At 44.1% G+C, this 18,867-nt stretch overlaps 1 protein-coding gene across 3 annotated transcripts in view; it reads left to right on the top strand.

The window, feature by feature from the left end:
* Window positions 1-18,867, top strand: part of ERP44 (endoplasmic reticulum protein 44) — a 236,659-nt gene that overhangs the window by 103,994 nt on the left and 113,798 nt on the right. For all 3 annotated transcript variants that reach the window (XM_033929651.1, XM_033929650.1, XM_033929652.1), the window contains exons 7-8: window positions 4,890-4,947; window positions 11,642-11,758. In XM_033929651.1, the coding sequence (XP_033785542.1) occupies window positions 4,890-4,947; window positions 11,642-11,758 (175 nt within the window). The remainder of the gene's footprint in view (window positions 1-4,889; window positions 4,948-11,641; window positions 11,759-18,867) is intronic.

Below are 18,867 nucleotides of genomic sequence, written 5' to 3'. Positions count from 1 at the left end.
TTTCCTATTTTAATGGCGTTCCTTTTTCCTTTTTAGTTTTATGTGATATATTTTATTGTAAACCGCCTTGAATTGTGCTACAATTAAGGCGGTATATATTAAGTTCAATAAACGACAAACAATTACCCAGATCAGATGAGTTTTATATCTGGTCAAAGGCCTATGCATAATCTGATGCAGTTTTGTAATATATTATAATTGTTACAGAGTGCGTAAACCTCTCTTGTGGTCTTGTCATTAGATGCAGAGAAGACCTTTGACCAGAATGAGTGGTTGCGCCATTTGCAGTTCTCTCATAGTTTGGATTCAATTCTCACTTTATTAACATGATTAAACTGTTATATATTGGCCCTAAGGTTCAAGTTTCTATCAATAGGCTTAAGTATAGGCCTGATTCTGTATATTGCCTAAAAAATAGCCACAGACTAGTGTGGCACTTAGCACAAAAGTTACATACACTGTATAGAATCACGCTTAGCATCACCTCAGTGGCGTTAGGCATGCTAACATTTAAGCACACTATTTATGCCAGGGTTTTCTTATTCTAAATACATGTGCCTAAGTCAAAACCAGACTGTAACTCCAAAACACACCCATGATCTGCCCCTAACCATGCCCACTCTTAGGTAGGCACTTTGGACAAGATGCCTAACTTTTATAGAATCTCACCTACCAATTTAGGCGCCTATCAATTCCAATCAATGTCAATTATGAGATGTTAAGTGCCAGTTATCGGCACTGATTAATTTAGCTCCTCGCCTGTGTCACTGCCAGCACTGCTCCTGAACTACCCACCTTTTAGTTGCTTTGAATGTCAGCCCCATTGTCTCTTCTGCCTTCATTTTTTGATGTTCGTGTTCTCTTCCTTTGCCGCTGAATGGAAGATTAAACCACATGGTTCAAATTTTGTATTCAGCATTGGGCGGTGGAAATGGAGTCTATTACCTGATGCATAGCCTCTCTTCTTTTACTTATGATCCTTGCTGGGCTTGAGACTAGGGTGGAGGGGTGAGTGCATACATAAGTGCCGTGGTGAGAGGGGGGAGGCAGAGTGAAAAGTAGAGAGCTTGCTGTTGATGCTGTTTTCAACTGTAAAGGGGCTGCCCATTGCCAATGGATACTGCTGGCAAAACCTAGACAATAGATCCAATTTTTTTTGCTGGCGTGGTGACCAGGCACTTTGTCAAACCCTGAGTGTTGTGTGAATTTGCCTACTGTTCAATTCTATGTCAAGAAACCTGTATGCAACAAATCGGTCCCAGATTTCTCACAAATAAAATAAGTGAAGTTTAAAACTTCTTTGAGAGAAAAGACAATCTGTGATTTAAAAAGCTGTTCATCACAACATGGTGTGGTTCCACCTCAAGAAAGGAACCACTAGGTCAAATATGCTGACTAAGGTACTAAATTTTAAAGGAACTAACTTTCAGGGCATGGGGGACTACGTCTACAAAGTGCTGCAAAATCAAAGCACGACGGACATTGTAGAGGAACTATGGTCGACTCTGAAATCTACCCTGCTAGAAGCAACCAACATATACATAAAAACCGTGAGCAAACGACGCAGGAACAACAGACCACAGTGGTTCTCCACGGAGATCTCAGAACTAGTAAAAAAAAAAAAAAAAAAAAAAGCGTTCATTACCTACAAACAATCACAGCAACCGGAAGCTAAAGAAACCTATATGGCTAAATCCAGAAAAGTTAAAACAGAGAGGCTAAACTCCGGATGGAAGAAAACATAGCTAGGCAGGTAAAGAAAGGGGAGAAATCTTTTTTTAAATACGTTAGTGACAGGAAGAAGAACACAAGCGGTATTGGGCACCTAAAGAAACCTGACGGCAACTTTACAAACTCAGACACAGACAAAGCAGAAATACTCAATGACTACTGCTCAGTCTTCACCTGCGAAGCGCCAGGATCCGGTCCTCAGATACAGACAAGGGGGGGTTCAGAAGACCCATTCCGGGACATGGAATTTACTGCAAGCGAAGTCTACCGTGAGCTATCAAAAATAAAAGTGAACAAAGCTATGGGCCCGGACAATCTACATCCTAGAGTACTAAGTAACTGGAGGGACAAGTGACTAATTTTTTCATTCTCTGTTCAGGAAAGTGGGTTAGGCATTCGGGGCATTGCAGGACAGTGAACCTTTTGTCTTCCACTTTTATATATATTTATTTATTGCACATTGTTTGCACTTGACTTGCTCTTTAAAGCACACAGGAGCACCCAGATGATGGTATGCGGCTGGCAGTGAGTGGTAATCTCTGCTCAGTGGCCACCCGGATGGTCTCAGGACTCAGGGATCTCCCGTATGAAGAACGGCTGGATAAATTGCAGTTCTACACACTCGAGGAACGCAGAGAGAGGGGAGACATGATCGAGACGTTCAAATACCTCATGGGCCATATCCAGGTGGAGGAAAATATCTTCTTTTTCAAAGGTCCCACGGCAACAAGAGGGCATCCGTGGAAAATCAGAGGCGGGAAATTGCATAGCGACACCAGGAAATACTTCTTCACCGAGAGGGTGGTTGATCGATGGAATAGTCTTCCACTACAGGTAATTGAGGCCAGCAGCGTGCCTGATTTTAAGACTAAATGGGATTGACACTTGGGATCTCTTCACAGAGAAAGGTAAGGGAGGGTCATTGGTGTGGGCAGACTAGATGGGCCGTGGCCCTTATCTGCCGTCACTTTCTATGTTTCTGTTACTTCGAGAATTGAGCGATGTCCTGGCAGAGCCGTTGGCCATGCTCTTCAATCTTTCCCTGAGCAAGGAAAAAGTACCCCTAGACTGGAAAACTGCCAACGTTATCCCGCTTCACAAAAAGGGAGGTAGGCAGAAAATTATAGACCGCTGAGTCTCACATCAATAGTGAGTAAACTCATGGAAAAATTGATTAAGAACAGATTAGACACATTTCTGGATGATGAAAGATTAAGAGATCCCCACCAACATGGCTTTACAAAGGGAAGGTCTTGTCAATCCAATCTGATAAGCTTCTTTGATTGGGTAACAAAAAAACTGGATGAGGGTGAGTCCCTGGACATAGTGTATTTGGACTTTAGTAAGGCTTTTGATAGTGTTCCACACCGTAGGTTATTAAACAAGATGAACTCGTTAGGACTAGGAGAAACACTGACAGCATGGGTACAAGACTGGCTTAGTGGCAGGCTTCAAGAGTAGTGGTAAACGGTATCCCCTCAAAAACATCGAGAGTGACCAGTGGAGTGCCGCAGGGCTCGGTCTTGGGCCCAATGCTGTTTAATATCTTTGTAGGGGATCTGACTCAAGGACTTCGAGGCAAAATTACACTATTTGCCGACGACGCTAAACTATGCAACGTTGTGGGCAGGGCAGCATAACCTGACAGCGCAACCAGGCCCAACACTATGGAGCAAGGCCTGCTTGTATTGGAAAAATGGTCCAGTACTTGGCAACTAAACTTTAATGCCAAGAAATGTAAAGTAATGCACCTTGGGAGCAGAAATCCATGCAAAACATACACCTTGAACGGTGAAAACTTAACAAGAACTACTGCAGAAAGTGACTTGGGAGTTCTCATCCAAGAACTAATCAGGTGGAGAAAGCTGCTAATCAGGTGGAGAAAGCTTCAGCAAAGGCCAGACAAATGCTGGGTTGCATCAGAAGGAGCTTTATCAGCCGGAAGTCATACTACCGTTATAAAGATCCATGGTGAGACCTCACCTGGAGTACTGTGTCCAATTTTGGAGGCCATATTATCAAAAGGATGTGAAGAGAATGGAGTCGATACAGAGAATGGCCACTAGGATGGTCTCAGGATTTAAAGACATCCCATATAAAGAACGCCTGATCAGACTGCGCTTATATTCTCTTGAGGAGCGCAGAGAAAGGGGGGGACATGATAGAAACATTCAAATACATCATGGGTCACATCCAAGTGGAGGAGGAAATCTTTTTTCTAAAGGGTCCCACGGCGACAAGAGGGCATCCACTGAAACTTAAGGGAGGAAGATTTCATGGTGACACCAGGAAATACTTTCACTGAACGGGTGATTGATCGATGGAATGATCTTCCACGCTAGGTGGTCGAGGCCAGTAGCGTGCTCGACTTCAAGAGTCAATGGGACAAACAGGTGGGAGTACTATAGAGTTATGCTCAAACGATAGATACTCCAGGGAAGAAGGGTTCTTGAGTGGGCAGACTTGTTGGGCCGTCGGCCCTTTTCTGCTGTCATACTCTATGTTTCTATAAAACAAAGTAATTCTGTTTAAATGAAATGTTTAGGCTGCAGCGAGTATTCAGCCTCCAGAGTTTTTGACAACATTGACCATTATGAGCAGAACTAGGTTCAGATATTCAGGGCTGGCACCTATCTAGGAACAAGTACTGAATATGCCTGGAAGTTATCTGGATATGGCCAATATTCAGTGCCTTAACTGGATAACTAACCAGGCATAATTAAGACTACATTACATGCATTCCATTATGCCCAGTTAAGTATCTGGGCTCCGACATTAATATCTGTGGTGGCCAGATTTCCTGTTTTTCCCCCAGTTCCACTCCTGTAGTCTCCTGGCACTAATTGAATAGCACCTTAATGGTCAGTGCTAATATTAAGTTGCACTTTCTAATTATATTCCACTGAATATTAGTGGTTGGCTGCCAGGCATGGTTTTAACCAGGCAAAACCCTCTTCTGCCCCCTTAAATCATTTTGAATATTGGGCTGTGAATTGTAGCATTCAGTGTGAGAATATTGCTTGTTTTACGATTGTAGCTGCAAAAATTACCATGAGGCGTTTTAATAACTCTTCTGCTGTAGTATGAATACTGATTTTATGAAAAGCTATCTTCATACCAACATTTGCTCAATCCCCTCCCCTCTTGTCTTGTATTAGGAGTGTTTCAAATCCAGAGAGATTTAGTGGAGATAATATAATCTACAAGCCTGTTGGGGTAAGTCTATTATCTTTATCAAAAAATTATAACCAAATATATACACATTTATTTTTATATTTTTTGTATTCCCAATCCTAATCTATTTTAGTCACAAGTATATTTCAGTAATTTTTTTTTATTTTTTATTTTTGAATCTTCTCATTCTTCTTGTAGTTGGGCTCATTTCTCATTTCTTGAAGCTTTTTAAAAATATAGTTACATAAATGTAAGTCTTAGGTAGTTGTATCCAAAAGTTCACATTTTGTTTGTTGGTATGCCTTAAATCTAGAGTGTTCTAAATTCCATTAATGTATGTTAAACATAAAATTAATATACATTAAGGCACTCATTTTTTTTAAGCATACGGACATCTCAAAAGTCTGAAATTTGCCTCGGTCTGCTTGGAATATCCAAATCCTGTAGGGTGGATAGTTCAGCTGCTAAAATCCACATTCTTGGATGGCAGCATGTGATTGTCATGACCGGCGCATTGTCGTGAAGAAGCAGCACACCTGCTGTGAGTTTTCCTCATCTTTTCTCTTTGATTGACTCCCTCAAAGCGATCATTGTGTTGGCATAACTCTCCCCTGTTATGGTTGTCTTACTTAGCATGAACTCCAGAAGCAAAAGTCCTTCTTGATCCCAGAAGATAGTTGCCATGAATTTGTCTGCAGATTATTTGAGATGTCCACTTTATTGTTATTTTTGCCTGGAAATTTCAGAAAACTTGAATTTGGTTTTTTGTTTTGTTTTTTCTTTCATCCTTTTTTTAAATTTTGTTTTCACCCTTATATTATGGATGAGGTTGTTTTTTGTTTAGGAGTGTATATTTTCTCTCACTGCCCATTGTATTTTCTACTCCAAGAGGTTTATCTTGCATGTAATATTCAAAATAGTAATTGGGTCTCTACCAGAGCCTTTAATTCACTAGCATAATTAAATGAAATAAATACAGGCTGTTTTACAAAGCCGCGCAGCAACAGCCCCAAAGCCCTTTAAATCTCTATGGGCTTCGGGGCCGTTACTGCGCAGCAGCCGCTAGCGCAGCTTTGTAAAACAGGCCCATAGTTATTTCACTTAATTATGCTACTGAATTAAAGGCTCTGGTAGAGACACACTTATAAACAACAAAGACACTTTATTAATTAGTTAGGAAGAATACATACTTTGTAAACAGGTCTCTGCCAGAGCCTCTAATATAAATATAAATACTCCAGCTGATGAGGACCCTCAAGCTTTGTCAGCTGAGGAGTTCCTCTGAAGGTGACCAGGGGTTCCTTTTGCCAATCTTGGCAGGCAACATTAGCATTCCTGAGTCACAGATGCTGGCACCTCAGGGATGCTGCTAGTGACTGCTACACTTGGTGGAGGGGAGTTCTGGCCACCTTTTGGAGAAGGTTCTCAGATGGTGGTGCTTGGGGACCCCCACCAGCCACAGCAAAGGTCAGCAAGTACTTCAACACTGGAGAAATAAAACCAGAAATGTGTTTCCTTTTCTTTTGAACACAATACAAAGACATCTGCTATATACATTTCTCTGACCATCTCATTAAGGTTGCCAAGAGATTGTTGGGGAGGAGGGGGCGATTTTCGCCTCTCAGAGTGCAGTGCCAGGCCCTTTACGCCTGACTTTGTGAACTTACTCTGGAAAGCATATGTTGGCAGCGCTAGCGCATCTTCTGGGTCAGCTGAAGAGCGACCATCTGCACAGCCTTCCCATGGTCCTGCATCTGTTACTCTAAGAAGGCCTGTGTCTCCCTCGACTCCAGCAGTTGGTCAGATGGGGTCACTGGAGAAGATGATCTGGACACTTTTCCTCTTTCCCAGAATGAAGTCTCAGGCAAGGATGATGTGATTCTGTGTGAGGTAGATCAGTGAGCTGCAGACCAGGACGAGGACCCTTCTGTTTGCAGTCTGTTTGTCTGCTACCCTGACAGACCACCTTATTGAGTCTTTGAAGGAGCTCAAAATTGATCCTTCTCGGTCTAGTACCCAGTGGTCTCTTTTTAGGGGGATCCACTCTAGGCCTACTTCCTTTCTATGGCATTTGGATATGAAAGTTCTGATTTCTGAGCATCGGGAGAACCCAGAGTGCTCCCTTAAAGTGGTAAAAGCAATGTCCAAGTTATATCCTATGGACCAGCAGTTCAGCATATGTTTGCTATGCTTGAAGTGGACTCCTTGGTGGTTCAGGTGATAAAGCGCACATCCCTGCCCAGTGAGGGAGGCATGGTGCTCAAGGATCAACAAGATCGCAAGCTTGACATGTTGTTCAAAAGGCAGTTTGAGGCTTTGACTCTTGCAGTTAAGGCTGCTTTGGCAACCTTCTTTGTTGCCAAGCATGCCATTAATGTGATGGAGAAGCGAATTCAGAGCCACTGCCCTAGCTGCTGCTTGTGGGAGTAGACTATGCGGTTATGCTCTGTATGGCCAGCTTTGGGTATTAGGCAAGGTCTCTTCTTATTCTACGTCAGCCTACCAGATTTTGTGGATCAGCCATTGGGCTGGGGACTCCACATCCAAAGCCACTCTCAGCTTCCTTTCAGGGGCAATATTCTATTTGGCCAGGGATTGGATGTTCTCATGGCTAGTGTCCAGAACCGCCATCCGAAATCTCTTTTGGACAGCAGGCCTTGGCTTGTGAAAGGGCAAACCCATGGGGCCTTTCAAGGCTCATGCTGTTCATGCCTGTTCTCTTCTGGATCCCCATCCCTGAAATCCTTTCAGAGTCCACGACAGAGGTTCATCAGGAATAGAAAGTCCCAGGGCTCCACCTCTCGTCCTTGTGGGCAGCCCAAGGAATCTCAATGATGCCAGGCTTTCAGCCCCTCCATACAAAATTAGAGGCAGGCTGCAGGACTTCCTGGAGGCTTGGGAAGCTATCACGACTGACCAATGGGTGCCAGAGGTTATTGGGTTTGGCTACAAGTTAGAGTTCGTCCATCCCATATCTGCCTGGTTTATGGACTCCCAGCGAGCTGACTGGAAAGATTCGCCCAGGTCTAGGCAACCCTAAGCAGATTGCTAGATATTCAGGTGATTAAGCGGATGCCAGATGTGGACTCGGGCTCCGACAGATACTCTATATACTTCATTATACCTAAGAAAGGTTCCAAAGTACATCAACATGGTGCTCAAAGTGCCCTGTTTTCAGATGGAGATGGTTCGGTTGGTCATTGCCTTTGTACAGCCAGAGGAGTTCCTGGCAGCTTTGGACCTGAAGGAGGAGTATCTATACATCCCCATCTTTGCGAATTACAGGTGTTTCCTGTGATTTCATATCTTGGAACAGCATTTTCAGTTCATGGATCTGACATTTGGTCTTGCTACAATGCCGTAGCGTAGACCTTCATCAAGGTGATGGTTGTAGTGGCAACCCACCTCTGCAAAATGGGTTGGTTTGTTCATCCTTACTTGGACGACTAGCTCAAGGGAGGAAGTGGAGAGAGCACTCCAGACTGTCATAGTGACTCTTGTCTGGGCTGAATTGTCAACTTGAAAAAGAGCCAATTGCAGCCAGTTCAGTCGTTGTAGTACCTGGGTGTCATATTCAACACGAAAAAAGGTTGAGTGTTTCTTCCAGAGGCATGCAAACAGAAACTTTGGGACCAAATTTTGGCTCTCGTGGTGCAACAGAATCCTTCTGAGTTTGATGGCTGCCACGATAGAAGTGGAGCCTTGGGAAACAGCACATATACATCCCCTTCAGCACTCCCTTCCGTCTCACTGTTCCCGCAGAGGGATTCTCTACTGCTCTGGACGATGGCTTCCTGCTGCTACCACTCTACACCTAAAATTTCACCTAAAGTCCAAGAAAAAATCTCTGCCTGTTTGGCTGACATTACTGCCTGGATGTCCTGACGTCATCTGACACTAAATATATATGAAAGACCGAGCTGCTCCTTTTTTCTCCTAAACCCTGTGCTCCACCTCCTTTCTCTATCTCGGTAAATATTAATGTCCTTGTTTCAGTCTCCTCTGATCGCAGCCTTGGATTTGTTTTTGATTCTGACCGCTCATTTTCTACACATATCCAACAAGCTGCTAAAATCTGTCACTTCTATCTCTTCAATATCACCAAAATCCGTCCCTTCCTCTCTGAGCACACTACCCGGACCCTTGTCCGTACTCTTGTAACCTCATGCTTAGATTACTGCAACCTACTTCTGAACTGGTCTCCCGCAGTGTCACCTCGCCCACTTGCAATCTGTGCAAAACTCTGCTGCACGACTCATCTTCTACCAACCTCGCTACACTCATGTCACCCCTCTCCTTAAGTCACTTCACTGGCTTCCTCTCTGCCATCCCATACAGTTCAAGCTCCTTTTGCTGACCTACAAGTGTGTTCATTCTGCTGCCCCTCAATATCTCTCCTCTCTTCTTATACATCTCCCAGAGAACTCAGTTCCTCAGATAAGCCGCTCGTAGCTTTACCCTTCTCCTCCACTGCCAATTCCAGACTTTGTTCCTTTCATCTAGTTGCCCCCTGTGCCTGGAATAAATTACATGAGTTTGCCCGACAAGCCCCCTCCCTTCCCTTGACTGAAAACCCACCTTTTTGATATATCCTTTAATCCTTAACCCTACTCCTCTGCTCTCCAACCCAGCCAGCTGATTAACCATTCCCCTTAACTGTATCCATGACATCCTGTTTGTCTGTCTTGGTTGTTTAGATTGTAAGCTCTTCCAAGCAGGGACTGTTTTCTTCTTTGTGACTCTGTACAGTGCTGTGTACATCTGGTAGCGCTGTAGAAATAATTAATAGTAGTAGTAGACTTGCAGGCTTTGTTCTGCAGGGATCCTTACCTCCATATTATGGGTGTGGGGGTCATCTTGTGGACTGACCCTTCTTTCTCACTGAAGGTACTTTTGGCATTCCATATCAACCAGGAGGTTCAGCTTCTGACTTTCCAGCCGTCTGGTTCTAGAAAGAAGGACAAGGTCTTTAAGGTACTGGATGTCCAGAGGCCTATCTTGCGATATCTGGAAGTCACAAATGATTTTCATCTCTTGGACCATCTCTTTGTCTTGACAAATCCAGTGAAGAAGGGGAGGCTGGCTTCCAAGACTGCCATTTCAAGATTGATTAGGTTAGCTATTTCGTCCTCCTACATTGCCTGCGGAAAGCAGCCACCTTTTGCTCTTCGAGAGTATTCAACTAGAGGAGTTGCCTCCTCTTGGGTTGAATCTAGAACAATCCCGTAGGATGAGATTTGTCAAATGGTGACTTGGTTGTCTCTTCACATTTTCACCAAGTTTTATAGGGTGGATATGGTGGAGTTGGAGGACTTCTTGTTTGAAGTCTCTGTTATGCAGGGAGACTTATTTCTCCCACCCGGGGTTTCAGAGACTGCTGAGTTACATCCCTTGATTCAGCATATCATCCCTATTGCACTGGAAAAAAGAGATTAGGTTCTTACCTTGATAATATATTTTCCAGTAGATAGGGATGGTATGCTGAACCCCCCTTCCCATCATTGTCGATGCACTGCCTGGACTGTTTGCTGCCTGGAGGCAGCATCTGAACTTTCTGCCAGCTGTCCTTGTTGTTAAGGATTAACTTTGTTCCTTTCCTCTCCTTGGCCTGTCTGTGAGCATTGTGTTAATTTGTATGATCAGATCAAGTTCCTGTTTTGGGGGGGGGGGTTCTCCCTATTCTCCACCTCTTTTCTGTAGGGCTGCTGTTGGTTTTGAAATTGACGGGACAGCAGAGAACAGGGAGAAGGAGGAGGTGCTGAAAACTCTGATCAGTATCTCTTGCAATTGACTTGTGGGAGCGGATGGAAGACCCTTGGTTCAGTATACCATCCCTATTTACTGGAAAAGTTATTATCAAGGTAAGAACCTAATCTTTCTTTCTATGCTAACTCTTGGATACAGTAGCAGGAAACATAAACCTGAACTAATACTGAACAAATTGTGCTTTTTATTAGTATTATGATTATCCCTTTACAGTTACCCATTGCTTCCCATGCTTTTACTGGTATGAACATATCTATTCCTATATTTTTGTTCTTTCAGTGGTTTGTATTTTTCTTCTGCACTACTTATTTGAAAACAAATTATTAGCTTAAAAGCAGTTTTATTGAATACAAAATATTTATAGGTGAATAGTCACACATTTTATTTTTCCTAATGGACCCAGTTTTTTCGTAAAACCATATATAAATATAGTAAAACCTTGGTTTACGAGCATAATTCATTCCGAAAACATGCTTGTAATCCAAAACACTCATATATCAAAGTGAATTTCCCCATAAGATATAATGGAAACTCAGACAATTCATTCCACAACCCAAAAACTTTAATATAAAATATTGCATGTACTTGTATTGCAAGACTTCGCTCATTTAGAACGGTCACTACACTCCCGCAACGTCAGAGAGAGAAGAATCATTGTCTCAGTTGTGATGATGTGACACGTGTATGTACTGTATTGCAAGACTTTGCTTGTTTAGAACAGTCACTACACTCTTGCAGTGTCAGAGAGAGAATCACCATCAGCTCAGTTCTGATATACTATATGTACTTGTATTGTAAGACATTGCTTGTATATCAAGTTAAAATTTAATAAAATGTTTTGCTTGTCTTGCAAAACACTTGCATACCAAGTTACTTGCAATCCAAGGTTTTACTGTAATGACAAATCAATATTCCGTGTTTGATTATGCATTATTTAACTTGAAAATTACTATTGTGTTTTTCTGTACAGGAACAGTCTCCAGATATGGTGTACTTAGGTTCTCTTACTAATTTTGACTTGTCCTATGCATGGTCACAAGATAAGTGTGTTCCTCTGGTTCGGGAGATCACATTTGAAAATGGAGAGGTATGGAAAATGTTAAGATGTACTAGGCTTTCATTTTTTACATGTTTTTCTGTTGAAATGCACTACTAAATTTAATTTAAAGATTTAAAAAGCACTTCTCTTACTCATACAATCCCTCCAAAGATTTGTAAAATAATAAAAATATAAAAGCAATATAGTTTAAAACAATAAATCCAAGATTCACAGTAATAAATACCAGACACTGCGGTAAAAGCTTCGACGCTCATAGGAATTCTATGAGCATTGGAGCTTTTATCACAGCGGCTAGCGATTTAAAAAAAAAACAAACCAAAAAAACCCAACAACAACAACTCTTAACGTGGCTTGATAAAAGGAGGCCTTAATTTGCATGCCATGTTATGGACCAAGAACTGTCCATCATTACATTCTTCCAGTCAGTGTGTTTACTTGAAATACCTTCATTTCACTAGATCTGATTAGAGGACTCATGTTCTATTTTCAGGTGGCAGGGTCTACATTATGATACTCATTATCTTTGTCTCGCTAGAAAGCTTTAGAAAGTAGCTGAAGGCACATTTCTGTGGAAAAGTCTTTGGATATAGCATTTATTTCTGCCTAGTAAATATACAATTCAGGACTGTTGCGTTGAGGGACCAGCACTGGAAGCTTGTATTTTTCATTGTAATTTATTTGCTATGTTAGAATTTTTAAAAATAGTCTTTGTTTTATGATTTTTTGTTCTTAATACATGTATTTGTTGATTCTGACCCATCCAGAATTGTAGATGGTGTGGGTTATAAGTTTTGTTCTTGTACAATCCCACTTTATTCTGGGACCAGTGGGTTATTTCTGTCTACCCACCAGGACTTTGTAGGAAGCCTCAAATTTCAGAGACTTAAACCCCTCCCCCTCATACCTCATCACTGTCACTGGTTCGGTACACATCAGTCTTTCTTCCTACAGGCCAGGCTGTAGGAGCTTGTCTTTTCTGCTCGTGTTTTATTTTATGTAATTTCAGTCTTTGCATTCGCAGTTTTCACCCTCAAGCTGTGGAGGCTTCCTGTGGGGACAAAAATGACTGCAGGGGATCGCAGACCTTTGGGGAAAGTCTGTTTCTGGAGAGTTCCCTGCTTGTCAGTAAGCCCTCTGGACAGCCTGTACATCAAATTGGGGCTCAGAGACTGTTCCCTTGGGAGTTAGCTTAGCCTAGGTTCATCTGCTAGTGGGTCGAGCGCAGGCTGCATGGTTCCGTGGAGGCACACCTGGGATTGGAGCCAGACTGCATTCCTTCGCCAGGCATGCTGTACGCCATGTCCAAGAGTGGCAGAGGTGACCGGCCATGGAAATCAGGCCGGTGGAGCAGTCAGAAAATTCAAAGTTCAGCTTTCCCTCAAATTGACGCAGAGGATCTTCTTGTGAGCTGTTTTAGCTCCATCTGCAGCATTTCCCTATCAACACATGTTTCTGTGAGTACCAGCTAACAGCTTGATTCAGAGATTTGGGGGGAGCTTTCAAAAGGGGTTTTTAGGTGGTTTTCCTGCATGCCCTACCCCCACCCCTCCTAAAATCTCTGTTTTTGTGGGTTCTATGTGGTTTTCCCTGGCTATTTTTAGTCAAAATAGGCCTTCAGTGGCCATCTTGGATTTTTCCAGATTTGATTTTAAAATTATTTTTTATACTTGCCAGCTTCATTTATGAAAGAAAACCACCTTTGATAACTTCCCCAGGATGTCATGGATTCATACCTCATTTTCAAGTCTTCCCTTACTTGGACGACTGGCTGATCAAAGCTCACTCTCCTCAGGCGGTTCTGCTTGCCACCTACCAGACCATTCACTTTCTTCGGCTGTTGGGTTTCGAAATCAATCTACCCAAGTCGCACCTCATTCTGACCCAGCAACTTCAATTCATTGGAGCCATTCTGGACACTGTTCTGATGCGGGCGTTTCTTCCATCCAACCGCCTTCAGACCATTCTTCATCTCTGTCGACAGGTGTTTCGACAGATTACCATTTCTGCGAATCACATGATGGTGCTATTGGGGCACATGGCTTCGACAGTACATGTCACCCCCTTCGCACGTCTCCACCTGCATACTCCTCAATGGACCCTAGCGAACCAGTGGTCACAAGCGACGGATCTTTGCTCCCACCACATATCTGTGACCTCGTCTCTTCGACAGTCGCTTCTTTGGTGGTTGACATCTTCAAATCTATCCAGAGGTCTACTGTTCCATCTACCTCCTCATCAACTAGTCATCACCACAGATTCCTTCCCCTATGCCTGGGGAGCTCACTTGAACAAGTTCCAAACTCAGGGGTTTTGGACTGCCAGGAAAAGAAACACCATATCAATTTCCTGGAACTCCGAGCGATGTTTTTATGCCCTCAAGGCTTTCCAACATCTTCTCTTTCCTCAAGTACTACTCATTTGCAAAGACAATCAAGTTGCAATGTACTACATCAACAAACAGGGAGGGACGGGCTCTCGCCTGTTGTGTCATGAAGCCCAACGGATTTGGTCTTGGGCGACAGCTCATCACTTATTCCTGACGGCTGTCTACATTCAAGGGGAGCAGAATTCCTTAGCGGACAATCTCAGCAGAATTCTCCAACCTCACGGATGGACTCTCGATTCCACGACTCTTCAGTCCATTTTCACCCAATAGGGCACTCCTCAAGTGGACCTTTTTGCAGCTCTTCACAATCATCAGCTGCCCCTGTTTTGCTCCAGACTCTACTCTCCTCACCGTCTGGCACCCGATGCATTTCTCTTGGATTGGACCAATCTCTTCCTATATGCATTTCCCCCTCTACCGCTCATGCTGCGGACATTGTTCAAGCTCAAGAGGGAACGAGCCACCATGATTCTCATCGCTCCACGGTGGCCCAGGCAACATTGGTTCTCCCTTCTACTTCAACTCAGTTGCAGGGAACCCATACCTCTTCCACTGTTTCCTTCTCTGCTTACTCAGCATCAACAGTCCCTACTGCATCCCAACTTACAGTCTCTGTACCTGACAGCTTGGTTTCTCTCGGGCTGACTTCGGCTCATTCACTCCTTTCTCAGCCTGTCCGTTCTATCATTTATGCTTCCAGGACACCGGCCACGCTTCAGTGTTATCAACAGAAGTGGTCTCGGTTTTCTTCCTGGTGCCTCTTACATCACCATAATCCCATGTCTCTAGCAGTGGGACTGGTGTTGGACTATCTTCTTTCCTTGTCTGACTCTGGCCTTAAATCTACTTCTATCAGAGTTCATCTTAGTGCTATTGCTGCCTTTCATGAGCCAGTTCATGGAAAACCCCTTTCGGCTCATCCTCTGGTTTCTAGATTCATGAGGGGCCTTTTCAATCTAAAACCACCTCTCAAGCCCCCTCCTGTGGTTTGGGATCTCAATGTGGTTCTTTCCGCTTTAATGGAGCCTCCTTTTGAACCTTTGGCCACAGCATATTTCAGATTTCTCACTTGGAAAGTGGTCTTCCTGATAGCTCTCACTTCTGCCAGGAGGGTCAGTGAGTTGCATGCACTAGTGGCTGATCCACCTTTCACTGTTTTTCACCATGATAAGGTGGTTCTACGTACACATCCAAAGTTTCTCCCTAAGGTTGTGTCTGACTTTCATCTTAATCAGTCCATCGTCCTACCTGTATTTTTTCCAAAGCCTCATTCTCATCCAGGTGAACAGGTTTTGCATACCTTGGACTGTAAACGTGCTTTGGCTTACTATCTTGAACGCACGAAACCTCACAGATCATCTCCTCAACTGTTTTTGTCTTTTGATCCTAACAAGTTGGGTCATCCTGTATCTAAACGCACCCTATCCAATTGGCTTGCTGCTTGCGTTTCATTCTGTTATGCTCAGTCGGGCCTGACACTGGAAGGTTCTGTCACGGGCCACAAGGTTAGAGCTATGGCAGCATCTGTAGCTTTCCTCCGTTCCACTCCTATTGAGGAAATCTGCAAGGCTGCTACTTGGTCCTCAGTTCATACTTTCACATCGCATTATTGTCTGGATGCATTCTCCAGACGGGATGGACACTTCGGCCAATCTGTTTTACAAAATTTGTTTTTTTAATGGCCAACCTTCCCTCCATCCCTCTTTTTGTTAGCTTGGAGGTCACCCATCAGTCAAGAATATGCTGCCTGCTTGTCCTGGGATAAAGCACAGTTACTTACCGTAACAGGTGTTATCCAGGGACAGCAGGCAGATATTCTTGCGTCCCACCCACCTCCCCGGGTTGGCTTCTTAGCTGGCTTATCTTAACTGGGGACCGCGCGCCTCTGTCGGGCGGGAAGGCACTCGCGCACCTGCGGTGCGGCCTAGCTAGAACTTTCTAAAGTTCTTAGAGTGCAGTCACTCTAAAATTGTCCGTACTGGGGCTCCGTCGGTGCCGTCACCCATCAGTCAAGAATATCTGCCTGCTGTCCCTGGATAACACCTGTTACGGTAAGTAACTGTGCTTTCTATCCTGCTCATAGATGCACTGGAATAATGATAATTGTACAAATATTTCCAATCAAATATTGTTTATTAAAATTTAACAGAATAATCTTGTTTGAAAAGGCATTTGTACAATGGAGGCACCTTACAGTCGGATATTGTAACTGCAGGTTCTCTGATTTAATGCCCTCAAAGGCCCGGCTCAGGCAAGAGGCGGCAGCTTGCATTCACTCTTACAACCAGCAGAAGAGGTAAGGAGCGTGTTGGAGAGGAAGGGCGGGCGGATGCCGCTTTCAGCATGGGGGTGCGATGCGGTTCTTGCGGGGAGGGGGGTTGCGATGCTGGTTCAGGGGGTACGATGCTGGTTAGAGCGGGGGGGGGGGGGGGGGGTGATGGAGCAGCGCTGGTAACCTCGGGTGGGGGGGGTTGGTGGAATGAATCAAAGCGAGCTTCCATTCATTCCTATGGGGAAATTCGCTTTGATATACGAGTAACTTGATTTACGAGCATGCTTCTGGAACGAATTATGCTCGTAAACCAAGGTTCCACTATATATATATATATATATATATATATATATATATATATATATATATATATATATATAAAATAAAACCATAGAGCGCACATGCACTCTTGAAACTTCGTTATTCCTGGCGCCATGAGATGTGCCTCCGTGCCGAATTCGATTTTCAAACACGGAGGCAGGCCAGAACACAGAGCAACTCCCCCCTCGCCGTCACTCACCGCCAGAGTGCCGCCTCACTGCTGCCGCTGATTCAGAGGGGGGGGGCACAGGTGCACCTGCCAGCATCTTCTTCTCACCCTCCTCCCTCTTGCCTGCTCACCCGCCCGCCGCGGCTCCTCTCTCGAACGGGCCAGGGACCATGGGCAGGCGGCCCGCAGACAGGAGGCTGCCGAAACGCACAAAGCTTCCCTGGAGGGGTGGGGCAAGCGACGGCGAGGAGGGAGTCGGAGCAGGCCGCAGAGGCTGTCGGTGCCTGCAGGCCACGATGGCTTCAGGCAGATGTCGGTGGAGGGCAGAATTGTCGGTGTCGGCTTCAGGCGGATGTCGATGGAGGTAAGGGTTGCTGCTGGACATGGGAAGAGGTGCTGATGGATGGGGGGGCAAAAAAAGGAAGGGAGGCCTACTGCTGGACAAGGGGAGTAGAAAAGAGGTGCTGCTGAATAGGGGGCAGGAAAAGGAAGGGAGGCCTACTGCTGGACAGGGGGAACAGAAAAGAGGTACTGCTGGACAGGGGAAGAGGTGCTGATGGACGGGGGAGGCAAAAAAAGGAAGGGAGGCCTGCTGGACAGGGGGAGTAGAAAAGAAGTGCTAATGGACAAGGGCGGCAGAAAAAGGAAGGGAGGTCTACTGCTGGACAGGGGGAACAGAAAAGAGGTACTGCTGGACAGGGGAGGAGGTGCTGATGGATGGGGGGCAAAAAAAGGAAGGGAGGCCTACTGCTGGACAAGGGGAGTAGAAAAGAGGTGCTGATGGACAGGGGGGGAAGAAAAAGGAAGGGAGGCCTACTGCTGGACAAGGGGAGCAGGAAAGAGGTGCTGCTGGACAGGGTGGAGTTAAAACAAAGGGGGAAGGGCTGCTACTGGATAAGGGGAGCAGTGGTGGTGGACACAGGGGAAGAAAAGGAAAGGAGAATGGACAGGGGGAGCAAGCAAGGGGTGGTGGTGGACAGCCGAGGAAAAAGAAAGACAGAAAGAAAGAAATACAGAAATAGGCTAAGGAGAGAGACAGAGAGAAATAAATACAGACACACACACACATATTCTAGCACCCGTTAATATAATGGGCTTAAAGACTAGTGTATGTATGTGTGTGTATATACATACACACACACACATACCTAATATATGACGACATTTTACTGCCTGCATATAATTGGTCAAGAATATTTGATGCTGTATAAGGCGTTTGCATGCATATTGGGGTAGTGTCTTCCTCCTCGCACAAGGATTTCTAAAAGCTACATTCTAATACTAGCTTACATCATTTATAAAAATACAGAAGAAATAAAGAAAAAGTATTGCAATATACTTACAAAGGAAAATTATCCATACACACAGCTTTAAATCATTCCCTTAAAAGTCAAACTCCTGCTCCCATGTTACTGAGTGATTTTGCAGCGTGCACTGAGAGATCCTTTGTCTCAGTATAAGAGAAGGGGAGTGGCCAACCGACTCCCACAAAATCTATTTTTGTCTATATAAATCCTCCTATACATTTTTGAGGTAAATATATTCTAATCTAAAACGATAATTCCTACATTTGTATTTTAATAGTTTACTAAAATTTAATTCATCATATATGCATTTTTTATATCCAATTAGTGTTTCTAACTTTACTCTGCAAAAAAGGGGAGAGCCCCCTGGAATGTGATCTCTATAACCCACAGTAAAAAGAAAAAGTCCATCTCTATAGCAACCAAGTCAAAGACCAAACCTTATCTGCCACAGGTCTTTGGAGTAATACCCCCGATACCAGACTGGGCACACATTGAAACAATGGAACTCTATAAACCAAGCTACAGCCCCTGGTTTATCTTCTCTGGCCTTCAACAGAGATTATCTATTAATTCTAGTGCTCTGAGAGAATGCCTGCTCTTCTCCTGTTTCCAGTGACCACAGCACAAAGCACATATTTTTTCAGATCGATATGTTATCCCATATTTGTTTACGTGGTTTGT

This window comes from Geotrypetes seraphini, chromosome 2, assembly GCF_902459505.1.
Source record: "Geotrypetes seraphini chromosome 2, aGeoSer1.1, whole genome shotgun sequence".
NCBI lineage: Eukaryota > Metazoa > Chordata > Amphibia > Gymnophiona > Dermophiidae > Geotrypetes > Geotrypetes seraphini.
This window is presented reverse-complemented; position numbering and strand designations above follow the sequence as displayed.